This window comes from Monodelphis domestica, chromosome 7 (assembly GCF_027887165.1).
Source record: "Monodelphis domestica isolate mMonDom1 chromosome 7, mMonDom1.pri, whole genome shotgun sequence".
Classification (NCBI taxonomy): Eukaryota; Metazoa; Chordata; class Mammalia; order Didelphimorphia; family Didelphidae; genus Monodelphis; species Monodelphis domestica.
In genome coordinates this window covers 183,849,600-183,867,435 of record NC_077233.1, presented here as the reverse complement: position 1 = coordinate 183,867,435, position 17,836 = coordinate 183,849,600, and the positions used below count along the sequence as shown (strand labels likewise).

The 17,836-nt window shown below is 48.1% G+C and overlaps 1 protein-coding gene across 2 annotated transcripts in view; it reads left to right on the top strand.

The window, feature by feature from the left end:
• LOC103099164 (uncharacterized) overlaps positions 1–17,836 on the top strand; it is a 148,558-nt gene that overhangs the window by 105,237 nt on the left and 25,485 nt on the right. For both annotated transcript variants that reach the window (XM_056806147.1, XM_056806148.1), the window contains 9 exons: positions 241–405; positions 7,495–7,660; positions 9,465–9,649; positions 9,868–9,960; positions 11,252–11,456; positions 11,781–11,968; positions 12,172–12,269; positions 12,558–12,742; positions 16,219–16,421. In XM_056806147.1, the coding sequence (XP_056662125.1) occupies positions 241–405; positions 7,495–7,660; positions 9,465–9,649; positions 9,868–9,960; positions 11,252–11,456; positions 11,781–11,968; positions 12,172–12,269; positions 12,558–12,742; positions 16,219–16,421 (1,488 nt within the window). The remainder of the gene's footprint in view (positions 1–240; positions 406–7,494; positions 7,661–9,464; positions 9,650–9,867; positions 9,961–11,251; positions 11,457–11,780; positions 11,969–12,171; positions 12,270–12,557; positions 12,743–16,218; positions 16,422–17,836) is intronic.

Below are 17,836 nucleotides of genomic sequence, written 5' to 3'. Positions count from 1 at the left end.
GCTACCTAAATGCCTTCACCCTATTATTTTCATTTCAGCTGATCTGACTCAGTTTTCAGCAAGAGCTCCAAAGCCAATCTTACAAAATATGGCTCTCAGAAGTGCCCTTTGACATCTGGCACATGGAACCAATGGAATTGTCCTTGGGTTTTGTTTGGGGAAGCGCTCAGACTAGTGGGGATGAACATTTGATTCAGCATCCAGAATTCAGTTTAGAAACTGTTCCTATGTCTATTCCAGGCTGTTATGGTCTCTGGAGAACACTTGCTGAGCCAAGGTAGCTTCATGCTGCAGTCCAGAAGCCTGATCCGCCTTGCCCCAGACCCCGGGGATGGCTTGGTATTGGCTTTGACACTCAGGAACCAAAGTACCCCAAAGACTCAAAACTTCTCTGGAGAGCTAGAGGTGAGTAGAGCTCAGTATCATCCTTCCTTCCACCTTAGGCTGGAAGATGGGAGAATCCAGTTTAGTCATTCAGTTTGGAGGGACACTCTGGTCCCCCCAAACCCCAAAAGAGCAGGCAGACTCTGTCCTTGGAAGAGCCATTGGGTTTTGATTTCAAGGTGACGTTGTTCTAGCCCACATTCGGTTGTCGCCTCCCTTTGTGACCCCTGGGAAGCAGTTCTGGGACCTGCCACCCGTCACCCATGAGCTAATGTACCAGGAAGTGTTTTGAAAGCTGGCATGTACAAATGCAAGGGATTATGACTTAGCCAAAAGGAACTGGTCTGTACCAAGGATGAATAAAGCTTGAGTAACCTTGCATGTCCCACAAGGGCATTTTAGCTCATTTACACGTGAATCACATTCTTCCCAAGGGGGCTTCCCTTTAAGTGAACTCGGTTCCAGGGATCTGCTTCAATCAGAGCCTTGTTGTCTCAAGATTAGGCTGCTGCGAGCCTGGGAGTGGGAGAGATAGATGGAGGGGCTGCCTCTTTCCAAGAAGATTCCCCCCTGCCTTTGTGGGGAAGGATTAAAAGGAGGAGTGATTGATTGCCATTCCTGGGAGGGGAGGGGAAGGGGGAGGCAGAGGGGCAGGCAGAATCCTGTTAATTAGGGCCATCTGGATGTGGGCCAAGTGAGCTATGCAGGGGGCTGGGAAGTTGGAAGCAGGTTCTATGCTTAGAGTTCCAGAGCATGGGGGGAAAAGGCAGAGCTGGGGGTGTGAGAATTCACCCGGGAGCTCTCCTGTCTGTAGGGCCAAATGTCAATCCCAGAATACACTAGTGCCTTCCTTCTGGAGACGATCTCCAGTTTATTCTGTACATAGTTATATGTCGTCTCCTTCATTCGACTGTGAGCTCCTTGAGCACCAGGATTGTCTTTTGCCTTTCTAGGAATCCCCATTCAACATGGCGCTGGGCACACAGTTTTGTTGAGTCCTTTTTTCAGTGGTGTCTGACTCTTAGTGACCCCATTTGGGCTTTGTTTGGAAAAGGTCCTAGAATGGTTTTCCATTTCCTTCTCCAGCTCATTTTACATATGAGGAAACTGAGGCAAACAGGGTTTAAGCGACTTGCCCAGGATCACAACCAGTATGTGTCTGAGGTTGGATTTGAACTCGGGTCTTCCTGCCTCTAGACCTGGTGCTCTATCTACTCTACCACCCAGCTGCCCCTTGGCACACAGCAATATAATACTTAGTAAGCTAATAACACTTTAAAAAGCATATCATCCTTAAAGCTTGGTGACTGACTAGATGTTATATATGATCCTATCACCTGAAGTATCTGATTCAAAGTCTTCTCTTTGGAATTTTTGAAAAAACCTTACCTTCCATCTTAGGTCTAATACTGTGATTTGGTTCCAAGGCAGAAGAGCTATAAGGGCTAGGCAATGGGGATTAAGTGACTTGCCCAGGGTCACACAGCTAGAAAGTCTCTGAGGTCCGATTTGAACCTAGGACCTCTTATCTCTAGACCTGGCTGTCAGTCCATTGAGCCACCTTGTTGCCTCTTTCTCTTTGGCATTTAAAACCATTCATAACCCTTTCTAGTCTTTTAATACTACTTTATTAACTATGTGTCCCTGGGCAAGTCACTTAACCAAGTTTGCCTCAGTTTTCTCATCTGTCAAATGAGCTGGAGGAGGAAAGAGCAAACTGCTGTAACATCTTTGCCAAGAAAACTCCAAAAGGGGAAATAAAGAGTTGAAAATGACCAACCAACAACCATCAAAGCCTTCAATGATTGGGAAGCTGAATGGGACTGAACTTCTTTGATCCATGGAAGGAAAGAATAAGCTGTTCAGTATTTGGTAGGATGGGAGAGCCTTGCCTCATTAAGTCAATGAGCTTCACTACTTGAGAGGTATTTGGGGCTGAGAGGGTCTTCTTGGCATAAAGTTTTAGGAAAGACTCAAATGAGTAGCTGCCAGTTTACCTTCTCTATTCTAAAAGTTCATAATCTGGGGTCAAATCCATGGGTATAATGTCTCAAAGAAGTCTGTGAAGTTGGATGGGAAAAAATAACATCTTTATTTTCACTAACCCTTGATTTCCTTTGCAATCCTATGAGAAAACATTCTGATAGGAGTCCATTGGCTTCATCAGATGCCAAAGGGTCCATGCACAAAAAAATGTTAAGAATTCCTCATCCATCTGAGGGACTTATGAGAAAGAACACTATCCACATCCAGAGAAAGAACTGTGGGAGCAGAAACGCAGAAGAAAAACGTAGGATTGACCATGTGGTGCAGTGGGGATATGATTGCGGATGTAGACTCTAAATGATCATCCTAGTGCAAATATCAATAATATGGAAATCGGTCTTGATCAGTGACACATGTAAAACCCAGTGGAATTGCTCCTTGGCTCCAGGACACAGGACGGAGGAGGGGAGGGAAAGATCATGAATCATGGAACCATTGAAAAATATTCTAAATTAATTAATTAGATAAAAAATGGAAAAATGGAAAGAAAAAGAATTCCTTTTCCAGACAACCTTTGCAGATCTAATGGACATAGTTATTTGGCCAAACAGTCAATCAACAAGCATTTATTGAATTCTGAGAAGCAACTAAAACAGAAAGGGAATGTGGGCAGAGGGGGAAGCATAGGACCTAAAGGCTGGCCTTGACAAGTTTCCCAGAGTTACTCGGTTTTGTATAGTCCATAGAATCCTGGATCTTCTGGCTCATTTGTCAATGATCCATGTAATCAAGATGGGAAAGACTGGAAAGAAAAGGGAGATGGCCACTAGAGGTCAGTAAGAAACCTTGATTCCCCAGGGTATAGCTTTGCTAAGTCTCATGTTTGCAATGTGGAGGTTCAGTTACATCATCGTCATCATCATTATCATAGCACTCATAGAGCACTTCAAGGTATCTACATATTATTTCATCTTAATCTCATTTTAGTCATAGGATATGGGTGGCCTCATTTTACATATGAGACGCTGAGACAAGCAAAGGTTAAATGACTTGCCCAGGGTCACATCGTTAGTAAGTGCCCGAGACTAGATTTGATTGGAGATCTCTATGATTCTGGGTCCAGTTCTTTATCTGCTGGGCCACGTCTATGAGGACTATTGGTACATCTTCCTCTAGGGGAGGTCTGAACTATGATGCTCTTTCCCAAGGCCAGGATTTGGAGTCCTCTCATGATTCTATTTATTGCCTGTGTGACATTGGATTAATCATTTCCCATCCCTGAGCCTCAATTTCCTCATCTGTAAAATGAGAGGGCTAGACTAGATATTAGAAAAACATTCCATTCCTACCTATGCAGGGTGTCCCATGAGTGTTGGTACAAAATGAGGGGGTGTCCCTTGGTTGGGAATGGGCTGAACAAATTGTGGTATACGATGGTGATGGAATATTATTGTGCTGTAAAGACATGATCTGGAGGCTTTCTATCTGAACTGGGAGAACCCCAAGAGTATTAGCACAAGTTTCACAATTTAAAATGGCACTAAGACTATATTTATATTTTGATATATTTATATATATCTGAGTATGAAAGGTGGGAATTCCTCTCCAAAGCTGAGCATCTCTTAGGATAAAATGTATGCTTAAGCATCTTGAAAATGGTATAGCACCATTGTTTGCAGGACCAGAATTGGGAGAGAGACCACAAGGGGACTGATGAGCATCCTTCATGTTTTGAAGGGCACAGCCTTGCAGGTGGAGGCGAGAAGGAAACCCCGGTGGGAAGTACCTTTAAACCCAGAATTTTGCCTTAGCAGAGAAGGGCGAAGAAAAGAGGATAGTGGGAATCATTGGCATGGCTTCCCTCAACACTGTTCAGCCTGTAGACCCTCTAGAAAGAAGGTCAGGAGAGAGCTGGACCAGGCATTGAGAGCCAAGCCATCAGGTCCTTTTTCATCTGCAGATTTGCCCACCCAGCAAAAAGGAGTTGATTAACAGGCATCAGTCCCCGTAGCAAGGAGGAATTCTTGCAAGTTCTAGACAGTTCTCTCTTGGGGAAATCCAAAGACGCAGGAGTCCCCTCTTCCATTCTAAAAAAATAGGGGGGTATGGGTGGGAGTTAGAGCAAGGATTCTGGTTTGGAGAGACGGAAACTACAGGGCTGGAAGAGAGAAAGCTGTAGACTCCCCTGACTGGACCATTGACTGGAACATTCTCCTGGTTGTGGGGATGACTTTAGAAAGAGGAATGATTGATGGCTTTTTTCTCTGCGGAGGAAGCAGGTATTGAGTGATGGCAGAAGTGAGCAGACTGCTGGTGTCTACGGGAAAGAGCGGTTAGAAGCTGGGCTGGGTACCCAGGATGCTGCTAGAACGTGGCTAGAAAGACGGACCCTGTGAATGAGAGTGCATGGCAGGGTGAGGAGAGAGAGTGAGGGGAGGGAGAGTATGGATGGAGGTCATGTCTGCTGCCCCAAGCCTTGTGCCTTCCTCCTCTTGCAGTCGTTGTTGTGTGCCAGGGGTGGGGGCATGGGGAGGATCAGGGTCTGCTTCCTCATATAATCCCTACACCTCAAGCACAGCCTGAGCGGGATGACCTCCATAAGAACAGATGCTGCCTGGGATAGCTTCTCTCTGGATTGTGGGTCCAGGTGAACTTGATTCTAGCTTTCGGTTTTGAAAGGGGGCAGTTGAGAGGTGCAGTGGATAGAGAGTTAGACCTATGGTCAGGAAGATTCATCGTCCAGAGTTCAAATCTGGCCTCAGATACTTATTAGCTGTGTGTCCCTGGGCAAGTCACAGCCCTGTTTATCTCAGCTTCCTCATCTGTCAAATGAGCCAGAGAAGGAAATGCAAACCACTCCAGCATCTTTGTCCAGAGGACCCCAAATGGGGTCACAAAGAGTCAGACATGACTAACAACAGCAAAATAGCAGTTCTTAAAGGAGAGACCCTGGGAAGGAAGGGTGAGATAGGAGCAAAAAGTCACCAAAACTTCCACCTAGAGCTAAGTTATGACTCCCCTTGGCCCCATCCATTCATGCAGCCCAGAAATGGAGCTCCACAGGTTGTTGTGAGGTGATGAGGACCTCGTGATCCCCAACAGGCACTCCAAAAAGTCAGATTTTCCTCTTACAGGAGAAAGGACACTGAGGCTACAGGGAAAGGACCTGGATTCAAATCTTGCCTCCAACAATTGGTTTCTGTGTGATTTTTTTTAAATCCTTACTTTCCATCTTAGAATTAATACTGTGTATTAGTTCTAAGGCAGAAGAGTGGTAAGGGCTAGGCAATATGGGTTAAGTGACTTGCCCAGGATCACAGTTAGGAAGTGTCTGAGGTCAGATTTGAACCCAGGACCTCCCCTCTCTAGGTCTGGCTCTCAATCCACTGAGTTACTCAGCTGCCTCATTCTGTGTGATCTTGAGCAAAGCTCTCTGGTTCATGGGCACAATTGAGGGCCCTTCTAGCTTTCTGTTCTCAAACAAGAGAGAACCTCAAGGGCCTGTTTTCCTTATCTGTAAAAATGGGTGGGTTGGCCTATGCGGTGTCTGAAGTGTCTTCCAGTCGTAGAGAGCTATAATTCAAAGAAATTAGGAAGATCAAATTGGTGGGTTGCTGATTTTGGACCAGAACTGGTCCTCAGGGAGGAAGGGACAAATCCTCGTGGTACTGGGATGCTGGCCAACATTTCCATTCCTTGGGCCATCACTGTCCCATCTTTCTGCTGTCTTGCAAAAGTATTGTGTGCGCCAACCTTTGACTCCTGAGTCAGTGTGTCCAAAACCCTCTGCTTGTTGGGGGATAAGGGCTGGGTGGGAGGGAGAAACTATGGAGGGCAGGTATGGGTGAGAGGAGGAGTCTATTTGTTGGGGGCAGGGATGGGTGGGAAGGGGAGGCTGTGTTGGGGGTAGGGACTGGTGGGAAGGGGAGGCTTGGGGGGCAGGGATGGGTAGGAGGGGGAAACTTTGTTGGGGAGCTGTGCTTGTTGAGGGGTGGGTGGGAGAGAGAGGCTGTTTGTTAGGGCAGGGATGGGTGGCAAGGGGAGGATGTTTGTTGGGGGCAAGGGTGATGGGAGGGGGAGAGCTTCTGCTTGCATCACATTGTCATCTGGTGGTTACTGCTTGAGGGAAACATGTCCTCATCTCCTTGGACAAGCCTTCCTCCCTCTTGGGTCTCATTCATTCTCTTAGGACCCACAGTCTCCAGGCAGATTGGCCCTTTTCACCCACCATCATGGCCCCAGACCCTCTGTTTCTGCAGGAAAATTTAATAACGATTTCTTCTTTATGAGAGAAATAACAACACTAGCATTGAACCATGGAAAGTACATTAGCTCTAAAGTTGGAGATCCTGCATTCAAATTCTGATTCTGACCCTAATGATGTGACCTTGGACAAGTCACTTACTCTGCTGAGCCTCAGTTTCCTTGGGTGTAAAGTGAAGGGGTTCAATTAGATGATCTCGGGGTCCCTTCTGTCTCTAGCCACAGTGGTGCTATACAGTTTTCAAAATGCTTTAACCTGTGACGTAGGCTGAGCATGGATCGTGTCATATCTTATTTCGTGTATCAAAGGACCAGAGCTGGAAGGGACCTGAGAAGTCATCTAGTCCAATGCATTCATTTTACAGATTAGGAAACTGAGGCCCTATTGACTTTCATGAAGGTTGCCCAAGTGATAGACACGCTCTCTGTAATGTGGCAGGCAGGATTAGAAGCTGGGTCTTTGGACTCTAAATTCAGTGCTCTTATCCCTACTTTCTATTATTGGCCCCATTTTAAAGATGAGGAACTGATTCTATGAGTCCATAAGTAGTCACGGCAGGTCAATGGGGAGCTGTTTTGGAGGGAAGAACCTTCAGTTTGGTGCCCACCTTGCCTACGGGACCACTTACTTCCCCCTTCTATGGTGTCCCTCTTATTACACTTTCACTGGAATTCTTCCGCACATCATCCTTGTTCAGGGCTGCAGAAGGAGGGAAGGAAACTGGGGAGCCATAAAAATATATGGGAGATGGTCAGCTCCGCTGTTCTTTCTCCAGTCACTCCTTTTCTGGGTCCTGTGGGTGAGGGAGCCGGAGAAGGTCACGATCCCCTGATAGACCGGGGTTTCTCTCTCGATTCCAGCTGAGGGGTCCAGGGGACCAACAAGTGAGCCTGCTGGGAAGGGTCACCGAATCAGCCGCTCACCGTGCAGTCCTGCTGCAGGGGAGCATGGAAGGAGAGGAGAAGCTAGAGCTGACAGCTTCCCGGGCCCCCGACTGTCTCCGGGCTTCCCTGGCCTATGGAAAAGGTGGGTGAAACCCCCGGGGATAGCCTGTGGAGATTGGAGTCTCACAGAGGACCTAAATAACACAGCGGACGAGTGGTCATCCAGCCACTGCTTACAGACCCAGAAACAGACAACTCCCTCACTCCTGAGGGGAGGTGTTCTGTTAGGGAAATTGCCCAACCCAAATCTGCCCTTTTCTGTTGTTACCACTGTGGCCTCGGGGGCCATAGAAAACACGTCAGATGAACATTGGGTGGTACTGGTGGTGGATTGTAATGAACAGAAAAAGATGAATTTATTTAAAAAAAAAAAAGCCTTACCTTGCTGGGTATTGGTTCCAAGAGAGAAGAATGGTAAGGGCTAGTGACTTGCCCAGGGTCACACAGCTAGGAAGTGTCTGAGGTCAGATGTAAATCCAAGATCTTCCATCTCTAGGTCTGGCTCTCAATCCACTGCGTCCCATAGCTGCCCCCTTGAATTTACATTTTTAAAAAATTTACTAGAACAATAATGTTTGAAAAATAACTCGTGAATGTCCAGCTCCAAAGAAAGGACTGAGAAACAGAATCATTCAAGATAGAGTTTTATATATATGTTTTTTTGGTCAAACAGGGAGGGAGGAAAGGAGATACCTGGGGATTTTAATGTAACCAACAAACAGACTAATTAATTATTTAAAAGCCCTTACCTCCCACCTTAGAACTGATTAGTTCTGGTTCCAAGGCAGAAGAGTGGTAAAGGGTAGACCATTGGGGTTTAGTGACTTGCCCAGAGTATCATAGTCTCCAGACCCGGCTTTCTTATCTATTGAGCCATGTAGAGACTGAAAAATGAATTAATTTTTTAAAAAATTGATAGATTAAAAAGTGTAATTTGTTTGTTATATTGCCTAGATTTCCCCAGTATCCCTTGCTCTTCTCTAGAGAGTAATTCCCTTTAACAAAGATTTTTTTTAAAGGAAGAGAAAAACAATTTAATAAAACTGATCAAAATATCCAAAAAATCTAATATTAGATACAGTATTCCCATATTTGTGAATCCCAGCATTCACAGAGGACCTGGAGAGGGGGAAGAAAGGTGTCTTCTCACAGCTCTCCTTTGGGAACAAACTTTACTTTAAAGCATTTACTCATATTGGGGGCTACTAGACAATGCAATAGATGGAACACTCCAACTAGACTCAGGAAGACCCAAATTCAAATCCAGCCTCAGACTCTTAATTAGTCATGTGACCCTGAGCAAGTCACTTAAACCTATTTGCCTCAGTTTCCTCATCTGTCAAATAAGCTGAAGAAGGAAATGACAAACCATTCCAGTATCTTTGCCCAGAAAACCCCAAATGGGGGTCACCAAGAGTCAAACGAGATTGAAACAACTGAAGAATCACAAAAACAACTCAGATTAGAGGTGATATCCCTCTCTACCCACTAGGGAAACCCTGCCTTTGGAGGCACAAATCTGATTTGGCATGTATTTGTCGGCCCCCTTTGTGTGTCAGGCACTGTGACGTGTGGCGAAGAATCCCAAAGGGTTCCTTCCCTGCCCTCTGAAATGGCTGCACCCCCATTTCCACACTGGGAATGTCATTCCTCTTCGTCACCGTCTCTCGGGACCTCTCACTTCTGCTCTCCAAGCCTTCCCTGATCTTCACAGAGGCGCATGCCCTCTCCCTCCAGAATTCGCTCCTCTACTTCATCTCTAACTACGTCTGTGTGTGTTCACGTGTGTTCATTTGTGTCCCACTGTTGTGAGCATGGCACATTGCCCTTTGGGGGCCAGTGTCAGGGAAGTCCTAGAGAATTCATCTGCCCTTTGGTTGCCCCAGGGACCAAGGAGGAGGCTGTGGAGATCCGCGCCTGCTCTGACGGGAGACAGGTGGCCAAGGCTGAAGCTCTGCTCCATGGCGGTGGTGGGCATGGCGAACGCTTGGGCCAACTGATCCTCAGGGCTGCCAACCAGAGTCTAAGCCTGGAGGCTCACGGCTGTATCACGCCCATTGGAAACATGGAGGTAAACCTGCCCAAGCCCCCTCTGTGTGGCACTCCCTTGGGGGGTCATTCAGCATCTCCGCCTTAGAGAAGAGGTTCCCAAAATGGAGCGTCCATTTGGCCCATTGGGCTCTCCCCAGCTTTTGCTTCTCCAGCCCTCGCTCCTACTTCAGTCACCTGTAACAAGCCCCAGCTCAAGCTATCTCAACCTCATCCATCTTTGCTTTCGTGTCTCCACAGTCCAAACTGGCCGAGGTTGGGTCTCGCCTACAAGCCAGACTCGTGGAAAAGTTCCAAGTGTTTGACGCCTACATCCAGAAGTTCCGGGACCTGGTGCGTAGGCTCCGCCAAAGCCGGCCCCTCTGTCACCGGCTGCTCTGGAGGGCTGAGGGAGACCTTGGCTCCTAGTGGATCCAGCTTCTTCCTCTTCCCACTCCCTTGTCTAGCTCTGGTAAAAGAGCATCCAGGCTGCCTCTTTCATTCAGCTTGATTTCATTCCCCCTAGGAGGCTGCCTTGAATAGAATTGAAGGTGGGATTGTTTCAGAAAGCAAGAAAAGATTAGATTAGCCCCCTTATTCCACCCAGCTGTGGAAATCATGGGAGAATTGGGAGGTTAATAGATGTGGGTTGGGGTGGGATGTGGGTGAAGGGAGGAGAAATATTAGGGCTAGAAAAAAATGAGGGGGAGATAGAAGGAATCAGAAGGACTGGGGGTGGGAAGCTAGGTGGCTCAGTGAATGGCAGCCACCCCTAGAGAGGGGAGGTCCTGGGTTTAAATCTGACCTCAGACACTTCCTAGCTGTGTGACAATAGACACAGAATTGCACAGAGCCCTCACCACTCTCCTGCCTTGTAACAAAGATGTAATATTGACTCTAAAATGAAAGGTAAAGGAGAAAGAAGGAAAGAAAGAAGGAAGGAAAGAAAAGGAAGGAAGGAAGTAGGAAGGAAGGAAGTAGGAAGGAAGGAAGTAGGAAGGAAGGAAGGAAAGAAGGAAGGAAAGAAAGAAGGAAGGAAGGAAAGAAGGAAGGAAGGAAGGAAGGAAGGAAGGAAGGAAGGAAGGAAGGAAGGAAGGAAAAACTGTGGGGGTGGTGGAAAGATAGAAGGTGTTGGAATAGATATGGGATTTGCTGTAAACTGATGCTTTCTGGGGAGTCCAGGGCATAGCTTTCTGAATTAGGGAGTATTCCTGTGGATGAAAGATCTTTATCCCCCACTAACTCTACTTTTTGTTATGTAAAGGGAAACTTCTCTGTATTTAAAGTTATATGGAGGGAGCAGCTGGGTTTCTCAGTGGATTGAGAACCAGGCCTAGAGACAGCAGGTCCTGGGTTCAAATCTGGCGGCAGACACTTCCTACCTGTGTTACCCTAGGCAAGTCACTTAACCCCCATTGCCCATCCCTTTCTACTCTTCTGCCTTGGGACCAACACACAGTATTGATTCCAAAAGACAGAAGGTAAGGGTTTAAAAAAAATTATACCAAATATAGACTCTGGTGCCCAGGCTATGGAGCCCAAAATTCCCAGAGACCTGAGGCCTGGGTTCTTAGGGACGAGAGGCCTCTCTCCAGCCTTCAGGACTGCCGACAGTTAGTGGGGGATTTCCTCTCTGGGCTGACAGGTGCGGCGGATTGACTTCCTGGACACTGCAGCTGGCTGGGTCCTCCAGATGTCCCAGGCTGCTGGGAGAGCACTACAGGCAGGGGGGAAAGCTGCAGCTGGACTGTGGAGACAAAGCTCAGCCAGGCAGGTGCTGAGACACCACCTCTCGCTGCACCTGGAGAGGCTCCAGAGCATCATGGAACAGACCCAGAGTGAGCTGCAAAGTAAGTCAACATTGCCCGGCTCCTCCCCCTCCACTGACCCCAATACTCTGTACAGAGGCTCCTAGGAACGAAGCCGAAGGGAGAGAAAGGAGAGGGAAGGAGCAGCCAATTGCCGTTCCCTCGGTTTCCGGGATGACTGTGGGCTCTGGGTACTCAGGCCAGGGCTTGCTTGTTGCCTGAGGTATTCGGATCCGGGCTGCAGGTTCTTCGCCAGGTCTTGGTGGGCCTGGGTGGGGGAAGGCTTGTCCTCTTCGCTCGCTGCCCCCACTCAGGGGACCTCTTAGAGGTCTCCAGTCGGAGGGCAAAGGATGGGCCCTCTTGCAGAGCCGCTGGCCACGCTGAAGGCTGCCTACTACGAAGTGACGCTCCAACCCCTGGATGAGGTGTGGCGAGAGAGAACCGAGGAGGCTCTGAGAAGGATACAGGCTTGTGTGCCCGCGGGGATGAAGGACACCTGGCTCACGAGGCCAGTGCTACTGTCTTTACAAGCTGTGAAGGGTGCCCTGGATCTGGTGAGTGCGCGACACCCTACGCCCCCTCCCACCCGCTTCCCCGGCTCCTCCGAGGACGGAGTGCGGCTCAGGCCCCCCGTTAGGCTGAGGGCGTGAGAGGACAGCCCCTAGAGCCCTACGGGGGTGGGGGGTGGGGCGGGGGGGGTGGGGGTGGGGGGGGAGGCTGACTGCTCACGGAGGCTCTTCCGGTCCCTCTTCATCAGGCTGCCCACCAGATACTAAAGTGGGCAGAAGCCAAATTCTCCAAAGCAGTCAGAAGAATCCGGAGACCCTTGGCCAGTATTTACAGCTTCTCTGCCAGGTAAGGGGGTGAGCGGGCTATTTTGTTTTTCATCTGGATCAGGAACTCTTAGAGAGGAAACTTCCTCTGCCCGGCACATCGACACTCTTCTTAGGCCAGCGTGTCACGCGTGGGAGGAATTGACGCTCCACCACGCTCTTGTCGGCTAGGCAGAGTAAGCAAAGATCTGGTGGGACTTTTGTGGAGAGGATGCCTGTTCAGGTATGGACTGGGCCATGTGGAAGGGTCTGTGGCCATGGCCAGGCAGGCTTGGATGCCCACTTAGAGGTCCCTGTGCGCCCCCTCTAGGAACTGCTCCGTGCTGGTGAGGCTTCCAGTGCTGCCAGGAGGGGACCAACCACTGAACGTGGCCAGGGTGGCCAACTACCTGGTCGAGGAGAAGTTGCTGCAGCCGCTTCGTGAGCTGTACGGCGTCAACCTCCTGGCGGAGTACTACGGGATCAAGCATCGGCTGCTGGAGAACCCCTTTGAGCGTAATAAGCTCCCCAGCCACCCCCTTCCTTGGACCTCCAGGGCTCTGTTGGGGGGGAGGGTTCCCCATCCCGACCAGAGCCCGTCTATCCCAGCCCTTTAAGGGAAAAGTTGGCAGTGATCCCTCAAGAGGAGGAAAGATGCTAAGTGATGGCCCTAGGGACCCAGCATCCCCAAAGACGGGAGCTTAAAGATCATAGGCTCAGAGAAGGGAATTTAGAGCCCGACTCACTCATTGATAGAGAAGACTACGAAGTCTGCTTTATTTTAAAGAGGAGGAAACCCAAGGTCTGAAGAAATGAAATTTGCCCGGGTCTCTCTCCTGACTCTCAAGCCAAAGCCCTCATCGGAAGTCCATAAGAGGGGCAGCTAAGTAGAGAGCCAGACCTAGAGATGGAGGTCCTGGGTTCAAATGTGGCCTCAGACACTTCCCAGCTGTGTGACCCTGGGCAAGTCACTCAACCTCCATTGCCTAGCCCTTACCATTCTTCTGCCTTGGAGCCAATACACAGTATTGATTCTAAGACAAGGTTCATATGCCTCTAAATTTAGAGGTAGAAGGGACCTTAAAGGCCATTGAGTCCAGTCTTTATTTTACAGACGAGGAGACTAAGGCACAGAGATCTTATGTGACTTCTCCACAGTTACACAACAAGTACATATCTGAGGCAAAATTTGAACCCAGGTTATCAGATACCATACTGCTTCTCTGATTTTGAGAGGCTTACCCTATTTGAGTGAATCTCTGTATAATTTGATTTTTTTTGGTGTTTAGTCATTTTTCAGTTGTATCTGACTCTACATGACCCCATCTGGGGTTTTCTTAACAAAGATATTGGAGTTTCCTTGTCCATTTCCTTGTCTAGCTCATTTTACAGATGAGAAACTGAGGCAAACAGTTAAGTGACTTGCCCAGGGTCACACAGCCAGTAAGTATCTGAGGCTAGATTTGAACTCTAAGAATAGGAGTCTTCTCGACTCCGGGCCAACTCCACTGTGCCACCTAGATGCCCTAATTTGGGGCTGGAGAGGTACATTTTTGAAAAATGAATTTCTAAGGAAATGGAGGCGAGGTCACAAATGGGACCAGCTGTTTTTCGAAGGCTCAGACCCGTTTGCCTCTAGATGTACTCTTGGGCTAACCACTAAAGCAACCATGGACCTCTTTTCAGACTAATGTTTTGAAATGTATAAAATAAGGCCCATGGAATTATAAAAGAGGCCAATTATATTGAAACAGGGTTATCAACATCATTTTAAAATAATAAGTTCATTGCTATAAATGGCTGGCAGAAAGGGTTCTAGCACAAGCCCAAAGTCCAGTTTGGGGAATGGAGAGGGTGAGAAAGTAAAGTCCTAATCAGTGAGTGGCAGCAGAGAACGGAAGCTAGCTGGGAGGGGGCTGATTCTGAAATCCCAGAAGACCCCTCCGATTCTAAAGGAAGTTGAGGGATGGGGGTGGGGATCCTGTAATATGCAGAACCAAGAAGAGCTTTTTGAAAAGCAGGAAGTCAGAAAGGCACTACAAACGGTAATTAAATCCAGACTCACCCCCAGGCCCAGGGGGCTACAGATTGAGGAGCAAGAGCGGAGCCAGACCCCTTCCTGGGAAAAGGACCAATGAGGGTTAGAAAATGGTGCCTCTGGGAAGATTTGGTTTGAAGGAGGAGCTGGGACTTTTATTTTCCTGCTGGAGAATGAATGGTCTCTGTCTGCACTTCTACCGCATAACCACATCATGTGGAAGCCCAGCAAATGATTCAGAAATGAGAATGGACATGGCCTCCCTCAAGGGCCCCTAGCTATGTTGCCCATCTGTGACTGACCAGCCACAAAGTGGAGATGGCACATGTTTACTGGGCACTTACTGTGTGCCTGGCATTGGTTTCACCATCCATTTGAGTTTCTTTGTTTTCCTTTCTTTAAAAAGAAACAGAAGGGACAGATAGGTGGGTTAGTGAATTGAGAGACAAGAGGTCCTGGATTCAAATTTGACCTCAGACACTTCCCAGCTGTGCAATCCTGGGCAAGTCACCTAACCCCCAATGCTTAGCCCTTCCTGCTCTTCTGCCTTGGAACTGATACACAGGATGTTGATTGTAAGAGGGAAAAGAAGGAGGAAGAGAGAAGGAGAAGGAAGACGAAGGCAGCAAGGTGGCTCAATGGCTTGAGAGCAAGGTCTATAGCTAGGAAGCCCTGGGTTCAAATCTGTCCTCGGATACTTCCTAGCTGTGTGACCCTGGGCTAGTCACCCCCTGTTGTCTAACCCTTGTGGCTCTTCTGCCTTGGAACCAAAATATCATATTGATTCTAAAACAGAAGCTAAGGATTAAAAAAAAGAAGACATTTAATAGCTGTGTCACCTTGGGCAAAAGTTGCTTAGCCCTCTGGGCCTCGGTTTACTCATTTGTAAAATGAAAGATGTCTTTGGTTCCTTTTAACTCTAAATCTATTTCTTATGAGGGTCTTGTCCAAGATCAGAATCACAGATTATAAATAAGAGAGGTGACATCTGAACCCAGGACTTCGGACAGTACCTGTCCATGATGCCTCTCTTACTGCTTGTCTAATGTAACCATTTGGGATCTGCCATTTAATTCATTCATGGAATAAACTGGAAAGAGTTTCTCCCCCCCCCAAAAAAGATGGAGGAGCCTGGTCTGATTGGACAGACAAGAGTTATGCCTTTGAAATGATTCATGAATAAGATAAGACGTTTATAGTCCTAAGGCTCACCTCCAGGGTCCTTTAACTGTGGGCAGCTTCAGGCTGGCCTACTAACATCCCCAAAGAAGATGCCCAGTGAAGCTTCTCCCAAGACCACGCAAGCCTCCCCTCCCCACCACGAAGCCCCCAGAGCCCTCCACACGGGACTTGGCAGGGGGCTGGGGCAGACAGTTGCCCCTCTTTTTCTTGGCCTCTCCCACCCAGTGCAGACTGGGATGGCTGGCAGGGAGGAGAGGAGAAGCCAGCCCCAGAGCCATCCTTGGGATACAAGCTAATCAGCTGGAGCCCTCAGTGTGCCTGGGTTTCCCATCTGGGGGATCAGAGACTTGCGGATGGGTGAGGGACCTAGCAAGGGCCCAACAGAAGGTGGTTCAGTGTGCGCTGGCACTTCCCAGCCAAAGGACCAGAGTCAATTCACTGTCCAATGGGGAGGATAGTCCCTGCCCCATCTAGTGGTAAAATGCCAGATGAACGTGCCACTGTAGTGGCTGTGCTGTAGAGAGCCCCTTTTTCTTCTCTATAAAAGGAAAATTGGGGTGATCCCATCTCCAAGGTCCTTTCCAGCCCCCTCTCCTGGCAAGTGAGGCTGTGAACCCACGTCTGTTTCCTCAAGTACCCAGCTGGTAGCTGGGGGAGCTCATCACCAGGGCAGCCCTTATCCCAGAGGCAACTCCTTCCTCTAGCCTACAAGTTGGAGCATGTACTGGTTGGGCCCAGAATGCAATGCTGCCTTTTGCCTCTTCTCCACCAGACCATGCAGTGATGATTGGGGACAGGCACGTGGTGACATTCGATGGGCATGTCTATGACCTTACCTCCAAATGCAGCCTGGTGCTTGCCAAAGACTTTGCTCACAACTCCTTCCTATTTTTACTGAACCAGTCAAGCACGGGCCCTAAATCCCTCTACGTGGAGCTGAATAACACGGCCTTCATCATCTATCCAGGGCCGAAGGTAAGAGAGGGGGGAAGGGGGCAAAACATTGAGTACAGTGAGCTGGGAGAGGAAGGAAAAGGGAGAATGAGAGAGAAAATTAGAAGAGAGAGAGACAGAGAGAGAAATGAGAGAGAGAAGGGGGAGGAGAGAGAAGAGAGTGAAAATTAGAAGTGGGAGAGAGAGAGAGAGAGAGAGAGAGAGAGAGAGAGAGAGAGAGAGAGAGAGAGAGAGAGGAAGGAGAAGGGAGAATGAGAGAGAAAATTAGAAGAGAGAGAGACAGAGAGAGAAATGAGAGAGAGAAGGGGGAGGAGAGAGAAGAGAGTGAAAATTAGAAGGGGGGGGAGAGAGAGAGAGAGAGAGAGAGAGAGAGAGAGAGAGAGAGAGAGAGAGAGAGAGAGAGAGAGAGAGAGAGAGAGGAAGGAGAAGGGAGAATGAGAGAGAAAATTAGAAGAGAGAGACAGAGAGAAAAATGAGAGAGAAGGGGAGAAAGAGTGAAAATTAGAAGGGGGAGGGAGAGGAAGGAGAAGGGAGAATAAGAGAGAGAAAATTAGGAGGGAGAAAGAGAAAGGAGAGAGAGAGAGAATATATGTTATTTTATTTTTAATCCAGGGTTCCTACCTCCCCCATGTTACCAGGTCCTGCTCCCCTTCTCATAGAATCAAAGATCTAAGATCATAGATTTTAATCCCAAAATGGAATGGAGCTATCAAGTCAACAAGTATTTATTAAGCATCTACCATGTACCAGGCATTGTGCTGAGTGTTCAAGATGTAAAGAAAGGCAAAAATCCATCCACATCTTCAAGGAGTTCACAGTCTAATGGGAGAGACAACATGCAAACAGCGATGTCTGAACAAACCTCAGAGAGCTGGAAGGGCTCTCGTAGGCCATCTAGTCCAACAGCCTCACTTAACAGATGAAGAGACTGAAGTCCAGAGAAGTAACTGATGGAAATGCCTTGCGCCAAATCATATAGGTGCCAAGTGGCAGCCTAGGTCCTGGAAGTCAAAGTGTAGTGTTCCATCCATTGCCACCACGCTCTCTGGCTTAGTGGTGGGACTTAGTGGTGACTTAGCTCTCTACTTAGAGAGAACCACTGCAATGGTTGATTTATTGAAAAGGGAGTAGTATAGTTATGAATCCACTGAAAGACCCAACTATACCCTAACCCCTTTACCCAGAGTAGAATGGAGACTGGCAACATGTCGCTTGCAGACCAAAGAGCGTGCAGGAAGTTTTTAGAAGTAATGCAATGACTATTATTTCCACAAGATCCCTTACCTGCCACTTAAAAGAACCACCACCTGACAGTGTCCCTTCCTTAATGAAATAGGTGGTATCGAGGCAGCGAGGTGTCTCAGCAGATAGAGAGTCAGGCTTAGAGATGGGAAATCCTGGGTTCAAATCGGACCTCAGATAGTTCTTCTATGTGT